We start from the raw sequence: 19503 nt of genomic DNA, 5'->3' as shown, positions 1-19503 counted from the left end.
TTTGTGCGTAGCTCTCGGCAAATTTGAGATATCGTGCGAACAGTTATTTGTCAGAATGTAGAATAAAAAAAAAAAGATCTCGTACAATAACAATAGGTGATCCGCTAGTGTAGCGGATCACCAATAAAACTAATACAATAAATGAATAAAACCAACAGTCATCTCAAATTTTCAATTGAAGAAAATAGTGCTTCCTTAAGAAATAAAAGCTATAACATTTCAGTGCTTTCATCAAGATATTCTTTGACTAATAAACTAAACTGATTGGGGGAGAATAATAATTCGGATCTGATATTATCAGGAAGAGAATTAAAAAGTCTACTAAAATGAATGAATGGAGAGTATTTGTAGGCATTAGTACCTAGTAAAATGTAGTCTTCAGAAATAATTTAAATTGTTACATAAGTTTGAAGCAAGAAATATCAGTCATTTTGAGCTGAGATATATTATATTTGAGTATAGTCAACATTTCTGATCATTGGGGGCTGTTCGCATGGATTCGAAATCTTTATGAAAAGAATAATAACACTCGCTTTGGGCATTATTATGGTCATGTTTTCATTTTTAAATCACTTCAAATGAATACTACACAGTGAGCACATATAATTTTGTGTGGCTCTCATGCTTGAGGCCTCTGATCTTAATGAGAGTCTCCCAGATCCATCAATTTCAATTTTCTTTTATACTTATTTGTAACACTATGATATATTATATGTAGTGCTGATCAAATTGATTTGTGATTGTGATTGGCTTCTGTAAAGCATTATTTTGTTGTTGAAAACTGTAAAATCCAAGTCATATACCATGGCAAGGCTTGGGCTTTCCTATCACTGTAACTTGTAGCATAGGCCTAGGCCTACCCTCACCGCATTGAGATGCTGACAATTTGAACTCTCTCAAATTACAAATTTTCTCATACGAACTCTGTTTAGACAGGGGTATGTATTTGGGAGATGTTACTGTAATCCCATTTGGTACCATCTTGTGCACATCCTTCTGCTGTTCTGAAACATCACTATCTTTTTGAATCTGGTCTACTCAACGTTTGCAGGGATGACCACTTTTCCTCTTGTTGCTAAAGGTTCCAGCATAGGCTGTCTTGACATAGCTACTTCCATCCATTCTTGTGACATGAACCAGAGTAGTCACCTTCCTTGAGTCTTTGGTACTATTGTTTTGGTATTGTGCAATTTATCAAGCAGGGATACTTTCCGAAGACCTTTCATCTTTACAGAGTATGTACATCATAATATATGATATGGCAATATTTTCTGTTGTGACATATTAGTATAAATGTCGTTTCAGAGCTCTAATGATACATTTCCAACTGCTATGCATATTGCTGTTACTATAGAGATAACCAATCGTCTGCTTCCTGGAATGGATCAATTAATGAATGGACTTTACCAGAAATCCAAAGAGTTCGAAAAAATTATCAAAATAGGAAGAACTCACACACAGGTAAGAGGATATAATATAAATAATAATAATAATAATAATAATAATAATAATAATAATAATAATAATAATAATAATAATAATAAGAAGAATAATTGGTGATCATCATCTATTGCGGATCACCTATTGTTATTGTCAGAGATCTTTAGGCTAGACAATCTAGGCATTTGAAGTCAAACAAATTGCAAACAAAGGTTTTCCTTTTTTAATCAAATATATGTAATGAGGGGATGAAATTCCATAAATCACACCTCGGTCACAACTCGGGAACATATGCAAGTTAGCTGAAATATGCAAATTAGGTTGAAAATATAGGGTTCTCAAATCTTGGCAACCATTGGTCGCAGAGAGTTGCTGAAGAAGACCCGAGGACTGGTTGAAATATTCATGTTTTGAATAAAATTTGTGTTCAAAAATCTACAAAGTCGTTGACATCTGATCGTCTTTTTTATTGAGTTATGTATCTAAGGAACACACGTGGATTACCTCGTGCTCTATATATATATATATATATATATATAAATATATATGTATATATGTATATATATAAATCAATATAAAATTGTCAGTTCAGGCAACGTATAGTGCCCGATGCTATGCAGAGCAGTATAATAATAATAATAATAATAACAGAGATCCCAAGTCTCCCGAAAATTTGTGGGTTCTCCCAATTTTTTAGGCCGTCTCCCGCCCTCCCGATTTTTATTAATATCTCCCGATTTTTTTAAATATCCCGAAAATTTCACGAAAAATGTGATTTCCACGATGTCATAGAGCAATGAAACAAAATTTCTTATCTTAAGCCAATATACTATGGCGCTCGCTCAGCCATAAAATGTCATAAACAAGGCCAGGGAGTTGTTATTTAAGTTGTTTATAAAAATAACAACTCCAGGGCAAGGCATGCCTAGATCCGTGGTGTTTATCCTCCATGTTACGATCTTTTGCATCCAGTGCCGACCTCATTCAATGAGATGGCTGTCAGTTGAGTAAATAAATTTCAACAAATTAACGAAATCAGAAATCACTTGGGAATGGATGGGGCACCAAGTTTTCGCTGCGAAGATTTGGAACAGAATCGGTGCATAAAAAATACTTTTTCTTTCAAGTAAGCTTCAGTTCTTTAATAAAAATACTAAAAAATTATAGTTAATAGGTTTTGATACTAAGCAGTCTTCCGAAAAATGAAGTTTATTTTATATCGATCCCGAAATACATGTAGGGCTTAGGCCTAGGCTGGCTCTATCTGCAACACTGCAGGGTATGTACTGTATGTGTGTTGTGTTGGGTGGACGTCTGTGTGTAGTGGTGGTTGTAACTCTGCGGTATTAGGCCTAGTTACGCACGTATAGATGGAGCCTAGCGAGGCAGGATTTAATGTTTTTTTCATGGCAGCGCGTACGCGCTGTCTCTTATACACATCTAGATGTGTATAAGAGACAGGTGTATGTATGTGTGTATGTATATTATATATGATTTAATAACAAACTTACCCTGGGTGCAATTGACCTACCGGTATGCAGCCATCTACGGCACCCATCACACTCCATCGCTTACTGGTTTCTGTTCACATTTTTACAACACTTAATACATGAATACTTTGGAGGCTGGATTGGTCTTCTGCTTCGGTGTTGGGTATTTATTGTTCTGTTCAATTTCAGTTTGTTTGTGTCAGTATAACTTCGGCCCTTGCTTTAAATCTCTTTGACTACGCAATGACTATTGGGGAATTTCGAACACCCTTGGAGATTTTCTGTCGTTTTGACGCACACGTGCGTCAAAATTTTAAAATGCTCGAAATCAAATTTAGATTAAATTAGAGCACCTTTCAGGCCATTTTGAGCATTTCAAAAATTTTTTATATTTACCACTACACGTGCACATTTTTACGTATGGAAGCTAGAAATTTATTTTTTGTCACATTTTGGGTTCCTGACATTGTTTTGACAAGTTTCCAATCTTTTCAATCACTCTATGGCCAATAACAATGACGTACGCACGCATCAAATATAGTGACCTTTGTGCGCATTTGTGCCGATATACAGTGAAATTTTGCTAAAATCAGGCCTAATTTTAAACAGTTACAGCTCTTTAGGATGAAAGGTGACCCCCAATTATTAGTAGATATTCTAAAAGCACACTAGATTTGAACTCGTCACTGAGGACGAGTTTGGTGATCCGCTGTAATTTGAACCTCACGAAGCACGCGCGGTATTGATTGAAAAGTTTCATAATATACCACAATACGCTGTAACTATTTTTTTTTAAAAAGAATAATTTTCAGCATTTTTACGATTTACGCATGCATACACGTACGTCTTGATGCCCGTGAGCATGGTAATGGCACAAAGAGATATATGAATACAGTGTCAGGAACACAAAATATGTAACAAAGCGTTATTTACATTTTCAGTACGTTCTGTGTGCGTGGAAATGAACGTATGGCGCGTAAATATGGAAAGTTTTGGAATGCTGAAAATGACCCGAAACGTTTAAACTATCTGAATAGTGACATTGAGAATTTTGAAATTTTAACATACGCACACGTCACGATGTGTGCGTGTACAGTAATGGCACACAAAATTGATAGTGTCGAAATACAGTCTGCTGCCCTCTATTTTCAATGTGTTTACATCTTTTAAGGAAGAAAGATGAGAAAGCTCCAAAAAAGCATTCTTTTTGACCATGATGACGACATCAAAATAAAAAATAAAGGGACACGTCCGAAAGAGAATTGATTTAGCTATAACATACTCACAGGTGGGAGACAATCAATCAATCAAGATACGTTCAAACGAGTATAAAAAGTAATAACATCATAAATAAAAATTCAGTTTTTTCTTAATTCAAATGGCAATATGATGACGTCACAATGTCCGATCAGCCAATATGATCTATAAAATCGTATCTACAACTCATGTGCTTTCAGAATATTAATAAAAGTGGGGGTTACCTTTCATCATAAGGAGCTATACCTGATTAAAAATATTCATGGTTTTATGCATATAAATGTTGACGCACGCGTACGTGCACGCTAAAAAGTGCGAACGGTAAATGAAGGTACATAACATTCAACCTTGACCTGAAGTTTATACTCGCCTAATATGATTTAAATTTATTATGTCAGGAACCCAAAATATGTAAAAAAACATAATATCTAGTTATTGTTAACTAGATATTTTGGGTTCCTGACATTTTTTTCACAAACTTCCATTCTTTTTGGTCATCTTTTGGCCAATAGCAATACCGTACGTGCACATCAAACATAGGCGTATTTGTGCCGCTATACAGTGAAATTATGCTAAAATCAGGCCTATTTTTAATTAGTTATATCTCCTTAGGTTGAAAGGTGACCCCCAATTTTTATTACATATTCTGAAAGCACATGAGTTGTAGATATGATTTTATAGATCATAATGGCTGATCGGATATTGTGACGCCATCATATTGCCATTTGAATTAAAAAACTGAATTTTTATTTATGATGCCATTATGTTTATACTCGTTTGAACGTATCTCGCTTATTCTTGATTGATTGTCTCCCACCTGTGAGTATGTTATAGCTAAATCAATTCTCTTGAAGACGTGTCCCTTTATTTTTCATTTTGATCACGTCAGCATGGTCAAAAAGAATGAATTTTTGGAGCCCTTTTATCTCTCATTCTTAAAAGATGTAAAAAAATAGAACAGATGAGGGCGGCAGACTGTATTTTGACACTATCAGACTAATACATGTAGGTTATGTGAAGTGAAAGTTCGTTTGGCATCAACAGTCCACAGACGAGTTCAAATCTAGTTTTATTCTTCTTTCTTTCTCCCCTTTTCTGTTCGCACGATATCTCAAAAACTGCCACGAGTTACGCACAATCACTGTCAGCGAACATTTGGCTTGGTCTGGAATAGTCATGGTAAGCTTTTCAACGCGCTCAGTCATGCGTGACGTCATCTACGCGCAATTTTGCATTTTTACATTATCGATAATATCAGCCTAACCAATTGCCATTTCGAAATCGTATTAAGTGAGCATTAACTTCGGGTTAATGTTGAATGTACTGTACCCTAATTTGACGCGTGCGCTTCACTACGCGCGCGTATGCGTGCGTCAAAATTTCAAAATGCTTAAAATCCCTTTTTAACTAAATTAGAGCACGTTTTATGCCATTTTGAGCATTTCAAATTTTTTTGAAATTTTCCACTGCGCGCGCGCATTTTTACGTGCGCAGCACTTACGAAAGCTAGAAATTACGTTATTTTACATATTTTTGGTTCCTGACATTGTTTTCACAAATTTCCATTTTTTTCGGTCATCTTTTGGCCAATAGCAATACCGTACGTGCGCATCAAACATAGGTATCTTTGCGCGTATTTGTGCCGCTATACAGTGAAATTATGCTAAAATCAGACCTATTTTTAATCAGTTATAGCTCCTTAGGTTGATAGGTGACCCCCCATTTTCATTACATATTCTGAAAGCACATAAGTTGTAAATATGATTTTATAGATCATAATGGCTGATCGGACATTGTGACTCATCATATTGGCATCTGAATTCAAAGAGAGTGATTTATAGCTATGACGTCATTTTTGAAAATACGCATTTCAGCGTATCTCGCTTATCCTTGATCGATCGTCTTCCAACTTTCAGTATGTTATAGCTGAGACAATTCTCTTTCATATATTTGACTTCTTTTTACATTTTGATGACATCATCATGGTCAAAAAAATTGTTTTTTCTGACCCCCACATCTTTCTTTTCTCAAAAAGTTGATGAGCCCATATCATCTTAACCATTCGTCATTTTTGAATCATATTAAGTGAGCATAATCTTCAGGTCAAGGTTGAATGCCAGGTACCTTAATTTTCCATTCGCTCGACTTAACGTGCGCGTACGCGTGCGTCAACATTTACATATGCATAAAACCATGAATATTTTTAATCACTTATAGCTCCATAGGATGAAAGGTGACCCCCAATTTTTATTACATATTCTGAAAGCACATGAGTTGTAGATACGATTTTATAGATCATATTGGCTGATCGGACATTGTGACGTCATCATATTGCCATTTGAATTAAGAAAAAATTGAATTTTTATTTATGACGTTATTACTTTTTATACTCGTTTGAACGTACTCGCTTATCTTGATTCATTGTCTCCTACCTGTGAGTATGTTATAGCTAAATCAATTCTCTTTCGGACATGTCCCTTTATTTTTTATTTTGATGTCGTCATCATGGTCAAAAAGAATGCTTTTTTGGAGCTTTCTCAACTTTCTTCCTTAAAAGATGTAAACACATTTAAAATAGAGGGCGGCAGACTGTATTTCGACACTATCAGACCGATAGTTCGTATACTGTAAAGGCAAAATTTGTGTGGCATTACCAACCAACAGGGGGTTTTAAATTAAACTCGACAAGGTTTAAATTCATGTGCCATTACCGTCGTCAAGCACGTCGTATAAGGTATTCGTACTTGTGCGTTAAAATTTTAAAATTGTTAATATCACTTTTCAGATAATTAAAAGCATGTTTCAGGTAATTTTGAATATTCCAAAACTTTCCAATTTTTACGCGCCGTACGCTCATTTCCACGCCCACAGCACGTACTGAAGCTGGAAATTACGTTTTGGTTACATGTGTTGGGTTTGTGACACTGTATTAATACTACCGTGCGCACGGACGTTAAGACGTATGTGTACACATTCGTAAGTCCTTAAAAAGCTCAAAATTACTCTTTTCCTTTAAAATTTCTTTTAAAATGCTCAAAATTACTCTTTAAATAGAGCATGTTTTAGCATATAATACTTTTCATTCAGAACCGCGTGTGCTTCGTGAGGGTCAAAGTACGGCGGATCACCTAACTCGTCCTCAGTGACGAGTTCAAATCTAGTTTATCTTTGAGGTCGATTTTCTCAAAACGTGGTTCTTATACACCTAAACTTTAAATGCTCACATCTGTGGGCTTTACTTATAGTATGGAAGCCATTCAAAGACCAACTGAAAGCTTATAATGTGATGTACGCAAATATAATATAAACTCAAATTTTTGAATTTCTAACCATGAGACTCATTTTGTTGTGATATACAGTGAAAATATGCTAAAATCAGGCCTATATTTAATCAGTTATAGCTCCTTAAGATGAAAGGTGACCCCCATTTTTTATTACATATTCTGAAAGCACATAAGTTGTAAGTATGATTTTATAGATCATAATGGCTGATCGGACATTGTGACGTCATCATATTGGCAACTGAATTCAAAGAAAGTGAATTATAGCTATGACGTCATTTTTGTAAATACGCATTTGAGCGTATCTCACTTATCCTTGATCGATCGTCTTCCAACTTTGAGTATGTTATAGCTGAGACAATTCTCTTTCATATATTTGACCTCTTTTTACTTTTTGATGACGTCATCATGGTCAAAAAAATTGTTTTTTCTGACCCCCCCTCATCTTTCTTTCCTCAAAACGTTGATGAGCCCATATCATCTTAACCCTTCGTCATTTCTGAATCATATTAAGTGAGCATAATCTTTAGGTCAAGGTTGAATGTCAGGTACCCTAATTTTCCGTTTGCGCAGCTTAACGTGCACGTACGCATGCATCAACAATTATGTATACTTAAAATTATGCCTACTTTTAATCATTTATAGCTCCTTAGGATGAAAGATAACCCCTAATTTTTATTACATATTCTGAAAGCACATGAATTGTAGATATGATTTTATAGATCATTATGGCTGATAGGACATTGTGACGTCAACATATTAAAAAAAACTGAAATTTTATTTATGACGTAGTTATTTTTCAACTTATTTGAACGTATCTTGCTTATTCTTGATCGAATGTCTTCCACCTGTGAGTATGTTATAGCTGAGATAATTCTCTTTCAGAAGTGTTTCTTTATTTTTCATTTTGATGACATCATTATGGTAAAAAAGAATGCTTTTTTGGAGCATTCTCATCTTTCTTTCTTAAAAGATGTAAACAAATTTAAAATAGAGGGCGGTAGACTGTATTTCGACGCTATCAGACCGATAGTTCGTATACTGTAAATTGAAAATTTGTGTGGCATTACCAACCAACAGGGGGTTTAAATTAAACTTGACAAGGTTTAAATTCATGTGCCATTACCGTTGTCGGGCACGTCGTATAAGGTATTCATACTTGTGCGTTAAAATTTTAAAATTGTTAATATCACTTTTCAGATAATTTAAAGCATGTTTCAGGTCATTTTCAGTATTCCAAAACTTTCCATAATTCACACGCCGTACGCTCATTTCCACGCCCACAGCACGTACTGAAGCTGGAAATTACGTTTCGGTTACATGTTTTGGGTTTTTGACACTGTATTAATATCATTACTGTGCGCACTGACGTTAAGACGTATGTGTACACATTCGTAAGTCCAATTAAAATGCTTAAAATTACTATTTTTAAAAACTAAATAGAGCATGTTTTAGCATATAATACTTTTCAATTAGAACCGCGCGTGCTTCGTGAGGGTCAAAGTACGGCGGATCACCAAACTCGTCCTCAGTGATGAGTTCAAATCTAGTTTTTATTGCTGCTATTTGAAATATTTCTATTTTAACTTGTATTGTACATGCAGTTTGGCCTTCGGGCCATGATATGAGGAATTGTTGTAATTATTAAATTGAACCATGATTTTCAATGGTGATTTTGATAGCAATTTTCACTTGAAAAAAATCTCCACTTCAAACGGACTCACAAAATTCAAATTGGCTAGCCCTACTTTTATTTCATCTGACTTATTGTCATATTGTATGGCTCGACATTGGCACACATTAGACGCTAAGCTCTGTAGCACAAGGTGATTGTTATAGGAGTACAATACAACAACGATACAACACCACTTACCTGAACAATTTATTTGAAACACCACACCTATACATTCGCGGCGGAAATTGGAAGAAAGCCACCCCTGTCGAAAGCCACCCAATAATGGATTCTACTATTGTAAGGTGGGTGCACAATGGGGTGTTTGGCTGTAGTGCTAGGAGTTTTTTTGTGTCAGACCTCTTTTATTCTGTTGTGTATTATGAATTACAAACTGGGTCTAGCCTACTTAGGCATAAAAATTTAGTACTCCATATGCAAAACTGGATAGCTTCTCTTAATTATGCAATTGAGTGGTTTCTAGAAAAAAAAATTTTTTACAGTCAACATTCATTTACTCTTTTAGTGTCCTTTCATCTTTCTCACTTTTCTTATTTTATTACAAACAATAAATAAATAAATATTATTTTCCTTTCTTTATTACCATGACAAATATCTATTTATTCTGTACAGTATTTATTTACTTTATTTACTAATAGCATTTATTTATTTACATAAAGTAAAGTAAAAATTTAGAATATTTTCACTTCCAGTGTATTGATATGACAATTATTCACAAATAAATATTTACTATTACTAAATATATTCTTGACAAGTGCTATAAAGGGATTTGCTATAAAGAGCCTATATAATAATTTTATGTGATATTTTATTTCTTTGTTTTTAAAATACCTTCAATACTATTGATAAACACTACATTATAGTTATTTTATCAGGTTTTTGTGATACTTGTATAAAGCAATGACTATATTTTATTTCTCGCTTTCTTTTTTTATCCCTATAATAATTTTGTAATATTATTTATACTTTCGTTACTATTGATATATACTGTATAAATAATTATTTTATCAGTTTGTGTGATACCTGTAGAATGCAATGACTATATTTTCTTTTTCAGTGATATTTCACTTTCTCACTTAATTTTTTTAAAAACAATCATTATTTAATATTCTTGAAAGTATCAAAAGTAACAGAACATAGTAGGTAACTACTGTTATTACTGTCCAAATAGCAACGTGTATATTTATGGAACAAAAAAGTAATACCTCTCAATAATAATTTTATCATGACCTTACCTAAAATATAGTAACCCATTCTACAATAACTCATTCTACAGCTTGTGAAAATTCAGTTCGTCTGGCCATATAACATAAAGGCACTATTCTACTTAATATTCAACTTTAACTTTTTTTTAGTTCAATAATTAATAGTGATTTCTCAAAAACTTTAATCAAAAAATACATTGATGGGATTTATAATATATGGTTGTTATTTCTGAAAAACCATATCAGATAAATATAAAATGATATAAAAATCATTCATGAATATAACTTTTTTTTATTCTAATTGTAGGCCTAATACTACTGAATAAACCCATATTATTAAAAGAAAACAATATTATTTACCCCAAAAAAGTTTGATCCCTGGATATGTTTGGAAAAAAATTTAGGTGAAAAATGTGGAACAAAAAATTATTACTAATGACAAATGTGGCAAAGACAAGCCAAACCAGTCAATCGTCGCAAATCGTGTTTCAGAGAAAATGGCCAAAACATGCTGGAATGTCAAATTTTAAAAACTATTTTATTGCACTAAACTAACCTTTATGTATCTACACATCATTCTATGCTGTCATCTTCCCCATTTTCAATGTTAAAACAATGCTTTTTAAGGATTTAAAGATAGTTTCTGCATGAGGAATGCCTGAAATCATAATCTTTGAAGGCTGATTTCTCATATTGTTCTTTAAACAGCTGTGTGGTTAAACGCTTGTAACTTCATAAGGAAATGTCCGATTTGAATGATTTATTTACCATTTTATAGCTATTATATTACTCTCTAACACTGTATTATTAACTCAAAATTGATTTTTGTGACGAGTGACAGGTTTGGCTTGTCTTTGCCACAAATATCTATTTACTAATTGTTTACTTATTTACAAAGTAAGCAAAATTATCTATATACAATTCCACTTTGGCATGGAATAGCCCAATATATACATTATACTATGAGGTAATTATTTACTGTTCTTTTTAAATTTACTATTGTGACCATATTTTTATTGGAAATTTATTGAATTACTTTTTTTCAAGTAACATATTATTTCTCTTTCTTTATCAAATGACAAACATCTAGGCCTGTTTATTATTATTATTATTATTATTATTATTATTATTATTATTATTATTATTATTATTATTATTATTATTATTATATCTTGTAATATTTGTTACTAGGCAAATTGGTGTACTGCAATTAATTAAATGATCAAATTTCCAGGATATTCAAGGACAATCTTAAATTTCTAGGACTTTCCAGTACTAGAAAATGCTCATTTGTTTTTCCAGGACATTCAAGAAATTTAAGGATGCATACGAACCCTGCTTAAACATGTTGTGGTAATTTAATCTTATGTGTTTGCAAGAAAAGAAAGTGAGAAAATTATATCTTTATAGTAGGCCTATTGTACATAGCTAATTACTGTAATGTCATTTGTGATAAAGAAAAGAAAATAATATTGTAGTTGATTTTGAAATTACAAAAAATGTTACTTATCTTTTTTAATCAAATATGTGGTGATATTTAATACCGTATTTATGTTCTTTTTAAAGAAAAGAAGAAAGTAAAAGAATGAATAAAATGTTGTAATTCCTTAAACATGTTGTAATAACTTTAATCTTTGTGTTGTTTGCAATAAAAGAAAGTGAAAACAGTGAAATAAAACTGTAAAAATATCAGAGAGCAGTGAAAATTACTTCACTTTTAATTTAATTAATGGAAACAAAAAATTAAGAGATGATGTTTGCATTTGGAGTACTAAATCATGTTTATGCCTAGGTAGGCTACACCCAGTTTGTAATTCATAATATACAAATGAATAAAAGAGGTCTGACACAAAAAAAACTCCTATCACTAAACAGCCAAAACCTATTGTAGACCAACATGAAAACAAACACCCCATTGTGCACCCCCACCTTACAATGGTATAATCCATTGTTGGGTGGGTGGCTTTCGACAGGGGTGGCTATCTTCCTACATTCATTGGCAGCACATACACACGGGTGATGATGCGTTATTCCACATTCAATACAAATTATGTACAAATAATAGAAAAGGTACTATTATAATAAATTACTGCACATACAGAAAAAAAAAAAAAAACAAGAACAACATAAGAACAAATTGAGGCTGAGGTAAAATATCAAATGAGGTTTTGTGGAAAAACAAAACTTTAATAGAAACCCCAATAAATCTGATAGGGAATTATCCAAATGATACCTAAATGATATGCAATTACCCAAATTATATGCAATTACACAAATAATATCCAAATGATATGCAATTACCCAAATAAACACTCAAGTGATGGAATTACCCAAGTGTATAATTAACGTTTAAACATTTCATATTTTTAACATACAGTATTTATTTGTCAAAATTAATCGTAATGGTTTTTGTAACTTATTTAATCATTTGATAATAATAATAATAATAATAATACAATAATAATATAATAATGTATTTTTCATGGGCCTATATATGCATTAGTATGATGCTATGTATTTTGTTAATAATTGATAATGTTTTTTTATTAATGTAATACGTGTTATTTTATCATTTATTCGTTTATTTATTCCACCAATATTATTGTTTGTCAAATCCCAATTACTGTATGAATGTACCAAATGACTTGGTTAATTGTTTATACTAACATATGATGTTAGTATATAGGTAGGCCTATAGCAAATAACTATATAATTTATTATAATAATCATCATCCTCTCAAAACCTTCTTTCTGTCAATATTCTTCTGCCTTTTTTTTTTTGCAATCAGCTTCTAAATAACAAACTCTTCCAATTATATTTGCAACTTTAAGTCACAACTTAAGACCTAGGGCCCTATTTGTTTTCCGTGGCTATTACATGCATTGCGCATTTGATCTTGTTTGAAATTGGTGCCAGAACAAAATTCCAATAAAAAGTAAGACGTTAGCTAGACGCTGTTTGTTCAATAACGCAGCACCCCCTAGTTCCGTCACCTCTGGATAGATAGAGGCTTCAAAAAGTGTATTATAAAACTATTAGTAGGATAGTTGCATAATGTCTACCTACTGTTTGCTAATAATCTAGAGACAGATAATATCTACAATCTATTAATAAACTAACAATTAACTTGTATTATTCGCCTACCTATATATTATCAATAGACAGACAGAGGTTACAACAAGTGTATTATAAAACTATTAGTAGGATAGTTGCATAATGTCTATCTACTGTTCACTTATAATCTATAGAGAGATACTATCTACAAGCTATTGAAAAGCTAACAATTAACTTGAATTATACACCTACCTAATATATATTATGAATAGATTGATAGAGGCTACAAAAAGTGTACTATAAAACTATTAGTAGCATAGCTGCATAATGTCTACCTACTGTTTGTTAATAATCTATAGACAGATACTATCTACAACCAATTAAAAAACTAAAAATTAACAAAAACACAAAAACTGGTTGTTCATTGTCTATTATACACCTATTAAAATTAGCACTATTAAAGTCTATTAAAAACTACTAGCAATGGTGTAGCTCACAGATCTACCACAAATAGCACTACAACAACTATAATAAAATGACTTGTGTCGCTAATTATAGACAGTACCTATTTATCAACTACTGTATCTATTTTGTGTAGTCAGGATGTAGACATAAAATTAATCTTAAAATCCTTAGTAAGTAGTCAAGATAATAAAATTTATTACCAGCCTATTAAGCCTACTAAGAACTACCTAAATCTACTACTATATTTCAATATGGGATATTGTCTATAGTATAGGCTAGTCGCTTGATCATCGTCGGGACGATTCCTCGATCAGCTGCTCGCCAAAATTGATCATGAATATTAAAACTGGTCATGAATATTAATGAGTTGGTTAGAAAATTGCTACCAAGCTACTGAAAAAAGTGATCAGCCTCGTTTTCACCTGATTTTCGTGTCTCATCATATCATTTTTTGTTTCTATAATTATCGTTACATCTTAACATTTTAGTATTTTTCCCGAACTCAAGAAAGGTCAAATAAGCAATATATGGCCAGTTGTCTCATCCCCCCACCCCACCCTTGAAATTGTCAGTTTCCTTAAATTGTGTTCTCATTTTTTTAGGATGCAACTCCTCTAACTCTAGGTCAAGAATTTAGTGGTTACACAACCCAAGTGCAATATGGAATAGAACGAGTGAAAGCCACATTACCAAGACTTTACCAGTTGGCTGCAGGTAATTATTGATTTTGATAATGGCAGCTTATGGCCATATTTGTACGGAAGGTGGATGTTCTGGACAAAAGTGCACACATTTTTTTTGCTCCTTATGGTCATAGCATTCAATTTTTGGTAGAAACAGCTTTATCCAGTGTCATTATGGGGGCCATCTTGGATCTCAAAATGGTCACCTTCAGTCCTCGAATTTGGTTTTTTTTAGGGGCAAGGCCACTTTTGCCATGAGAAATAATAATAATAGTAATAACTTTGTTCCTCTTTTGTAACAGAGGCACAATCGCTAAAGAGATGTGCAACAATAATTCACAATATAAGACTAATAATAACATATGTACATTTGTCTTTTGAGTATTAAGTGCATCATTGATATAAAAGGGACCCAAGTCCAGTGTATCACAAAATAACACTTAATTTTTCCGCTTTGTGAATTGAATGTGTTGAACTTTTCAAACAGCCCTTTCTAAAGAATAATTATAATTCATAGAAATTTCAGAAACCTGCATTAATTTGTACAGACCTGACATGTTTTCTTCAAAGGATAATGTACTGCACATTATGCATACATTTTTAAATACAGTTTGCTCTCCAATTTAGATCTCTAGTTCCAATTCAAGACCACTTCTGGATGTGGGACCCGAGTCTTCTCTGGGTTGGTTCAATTAGATGATTAACTTTTTGATTGATCATTATTGTTTATTTCTGAAAAAGTTAACTCGAATTAGAGGGCCATTGGGAGTTAACAAGAGAGTCCTGGCCAGCAACATATAGCCATTGGAATGTAAACAAGAAACCCATTACAATCACTCACTTCATCTCATGGGCTTCAGTGGCAATAAATGATTTAAGAACCCTTCGCTATTCAACAAACCAGCAGGATGTATAACCTGGGGGTTTTTCCAAAATCCGGGTGCCATGGACCAGTTCTGTTAATGGCCAGATATACAGCATGATCACAATAAAGCTTGTTTTAAAGCCTGATAACATGTAAAAAAATCATTCCGCTAGCTTTGACGATCAAGCGATCATGTTGTGAAGTTTCTCAATGTCTTTTCTTGCGCGCGAATTTGGCTCTCTGGCATTTTTAACACATTTTAAATCGCGCTTACTTACTTATAAAATATTCAATCAATCTTATTTAAAAAACACATGTATGTAAACACTACAACAAGTTTTTGGTGATCCGCTTCCCTAGTGGATCACCTCTTGTTATTGTCAGAGATATTTTTTTTCTTCTACATATCTGTCAAATATATGTTCGCACGATATCTCAAAATTGCTTCGCCTAGAATAGTCACGGTAAGGTTTTCAAGGTGACCAGTCATGCATGATGTCAGCTATGCTCAATTTTGCGCTTTTACATTATCGATCATATCAGCCTAACCAATTGCCATTTCGAAATCGTAATAAGTGAGCATTAACTTCGGGTTAATGTTGAAAGTACTGTACCCTAATTTTACATGTGTATGTTATCGTGCGTCAAAATTTCAAAATGCTCGAAATCACTTTTTGACTAAATTAGAGCACATTTTAGGCCATTTTGAGCATTTAAAAATTTTTCACTACGCGCGTTCATTTTTTACGTGCTGCGTACGTAAGCTAGAAATTACGTTTTTTTACATATTATGGGTTCCTGAAATTGTTTTCACAAATTTCCATTCTTTTCGGCCATCATATGGCCAATAGCAATGTCGTACATGCGCATCGAACATAGGGATCTTTGCGCGGATTTGTGCCGATATAAGTGAAAATATGCTAAAATCATGAATGTTTTTAATCAGTTATAGCTCCTTTGGATGAAAGGTGACCCCCAATTTTTTATTACATATTCTGAAAGCACATGAGTTGTAGATATGATTTTATAGATCATTATGGCTGATCTGACATTGCGACGTCATCATATTGCCATTTGATTTAAGAAAAAACTGAATTTTTATTTATAACGTCTCTATTTCTAAACTCATTTGAACATATCTTGCTTATTCTTGTTCGATCGTGAGTATGTTATAGCTGAGACAATTCTCTTTCAGAAGTGTCCCTTTATTTTTCATTTTGAACACGTCATCATGGTCATAAAAAATGAATTTTTGGAGCCCTCTCTTTCTTAAAAGATGTAAAAAAAATAGAACACAGAGGGCGTCAGACTGTATTTCGCTTAGGGTCATCTTATGTTTTTTTACTTAAGACATTTGCTAAGCTGAGATTGATAAATCCCAGGCCAGAGGTCATTTTCAGCATTCCAAAATTACCATAATTTAAGCGCTGTACATTCATTTCCACGCGCACAGTACGTAATGAAGCTGGAAATTACGTTTTGTTACATATTTTGGGTTCCAGACACTGTATTCATATCAGGAGTCAACTCTTTGTGTTATGCTCACGGGCGTCAAGACGTGCGCGTATACGCATGTGTAAATCTTTTAAAATGCTCAAAATTACTCTTTTTTGCTATCTTGGTCAATCCGCAAGCGTAAAGTTGACATTATGAGCGTGAGTTGACATTCACAAAAGTGTGAAGTAAGAATCCGGAAGTGTAAAGTTGACATTATATCACATTCATGATTTGTGATATGACTTGATTTTACTACTACCCGTAAACTCGGTCGTGTGTGGTACGATGCATTGCTAGCCAATTCGTCGTTATCTATCAGGCGCACAGTTCTGAAAGTTGGAAGTTAAATAAAATTAAATCTAGCAGAAGTGGTTAAACGCCCAGAGTGTAGATATGATCAATAATTGTTGATGATGTACTGATTAGAAAGTATAATACATACTCCAAGTATTGAAATACACGCCATCGTGTTGGGATTCAATATTTTGACATTAATTATGTCATCATCAGGAATGTACTGATTACCATGGTAGGGACAGTTTTAAGTTGATTCAATTGAAGACAAGTCGGTCTAAAATTGATCTATTGTTGCATTATCATGATTTTTTGATAGGTCAATGTTAAAATCACCTAATGAAATGCATTGATGCTTTTGTCTGCTTCAATAATATTAAGAATATCCTTTAAATATATTAGTGGTAGGCTTTCTATAAATAATGCAAACAATAATAATTTTTCTACCATCAGATATCTCTAACCATAAAAATTCCGAATTTATAACATTAACAGTATAAGGAAGTATGTATATTCGGCAGCAATGCCACCCCCACCATTCTGTCAACAATTATATCCAAAAGAATAAGAATCTAAGCTAAAGCTTATCTATTATCCATGTTTTTCGGAAATACCAATAATTAAAAATTTACCTTTTAAAGCATTGTCATATAGCAGGTGAGTTTCTTCAACATTTTTGTTGTGAATGTGCATTTAAATTGGATGTAGTATAAAAGTATAATGAAAAATATAACTGAAATTTTAATGTTTAACTCTGAAGGTGTTACAAGCTTTCAAATGTTTTCTGCATACCAATAAATTAAGTAGATATAACATGCCGACAAAAATATATAATATTAAATTTAATAGAGAAATGTATTATTAACGGGCTAGATATCATTTCTAAAGTAGGCCCAGCTTATCTAGAAGTCTTGATTTGGGGGGTAGGGTTGATTTGGGGGGCTCAATGATCAGTTGAGGGTCACTAATTTGCAAAATATGATGATTTTAGGTGATTTTTAACTACTTGACCGTGATTTTCTTTCAGGGGTGGGGCGACTAGGGGTGCGATTTTTGGGAGTTCGTGCGCCTCCCGCGCCCTCCCCTAGATACGCCAATGAGTAGGCCTAAATATACATCAGTACAGAGGCATGTTTGGCGCTGTAATAAATATCATATTCTGGCCTAAGTGTTGAATACCGTTGGTTGAACACCTGGTGAATAATACAAGTATTCAGCCATATACAGAACTTGTTGTTCATTGCTATCTTTGATTAACACATTGTATACAGTATATATATTTGAATTATTTTAAACTTGTTAAGAAATTATTATGACCGAGATTCTGACAGTTAAACAAATATATCTCAGGCCGACTTGATGGACCACAGTGTGCGAGTTGCGAAGTACAAAAACTAGTCTCATTAGAGAGGGCACACTTTATTACTCATGATCATATTGGTGAAGTAAACAGTTCAGTAAATCAGATTAAGTAATGCTTTTATTTAATTAATTGTGGGATGAATTAAAATATCTTATGATCGTTCATGGCATAGGTGTGCGAGATAAAAAATAAAGAATGTGGTGGGTTTGTGAAACAATTACCCTGCCTACCTCGGACACACTCCAATGAAAGACCCCTCCATTTAAGGACCACCTCCAATTAAAGTCCACTATTCTGTGGTCCCAAGTTAACAAATTTCTTTTTCTTTATTATTCTGAGAGACCAAAGCTGCTAAGGACCATGGAAACCTCGTTGCCAAAAGTGGTCTTTAATTGGAGGGAGACCTGTGTACACAAAAAATAGCTGGCGAAAGCATTCCAGCAGAATTTGCCTAGTAACAAATAAGGCATTTAGAAAATGGTAATCTCTTATGAGAAATAGTCTCTACTTCTCATTTTATTTTCTCCTTTACTGTAAAACAAACATTTATGACAATATTTATTGCTGCGAAGCAGCCAATTCATATTCTTGACAGCAATTTGACCTCTGAAAGGTCACTGTCAAAAAACAAGGGCCTAAGACGACTGAAAAGCGGAGTTTCCTTCTTTCGTTCTGCCAGGTAAAATCAATTACTTTAGGCGACATTTGTAGACTAACCAACACGTACCAACGTCCGCATGTCGCGCTAGCCTTATCCTACTCTAGGCCTAGACTAGCTAGGATGGTATAGGCCTAGCCTTGAAGGGACGAAGGTCCCAATGAAAAACAACGTCTCTCCTTGATAGCTAACGTTGTCTATTTAACATCACAATAATTCATTATTAGACCTATAGTTGTTTTTTGAATTGTACTCTC

The 19503-nt window shown here is 33.3% G+C and overlaps 1 protein-coding gene across 1 annotated transcript in view; it reads left to right on the top strand.

Moving 5' to 3' along the window:
* The window catches only part of LOC117109650 (fumarate hydratase, mitochondrial-like), a 17505-nt gene extending 2879 nt beyond the window's left edge, over positions 1–14626 (top strand). Inside the window, exons 2-3 of the mRNA XM_033252034.1 lie at positions 1306–1461; positions 14489–14626. Coding sequence (XP_033107925.1) covers positions 1306–1461; positions 14489–14611 — 279 coding nt within the window. The 3' untranslated portion in view covers positions 14612–14626. The remainder of the gene's footprint in view (positions 1–1305; positions 1462–14488) is intronic.
* The last annotated feature ends 4877 nt before the right edge of the window (positions 14627–19503 follow it).

Source organism: Anneissia japonica, unplaced genomic scaffold, assembly GCF_011630105.1.
Source record: "Anneissia japonica isolate Jap-2015-1 unplaced genomic scaffold, ASM1163010v1 scaffold22826_len62882_cov186, whole genome shotgun sequence".
In the NCBI taxonomy this organism is placed as follows: Eukaryota; Metazoa; Echinodermata; class Crinoidea; order Comatulida; family Comatulidae; genus Anneissia; species Anneissia japonica.
Note: the sequence above shows the minus strand (reverse complement) of the source record. Positions and strands in the feature narration are given on the sequence as shown.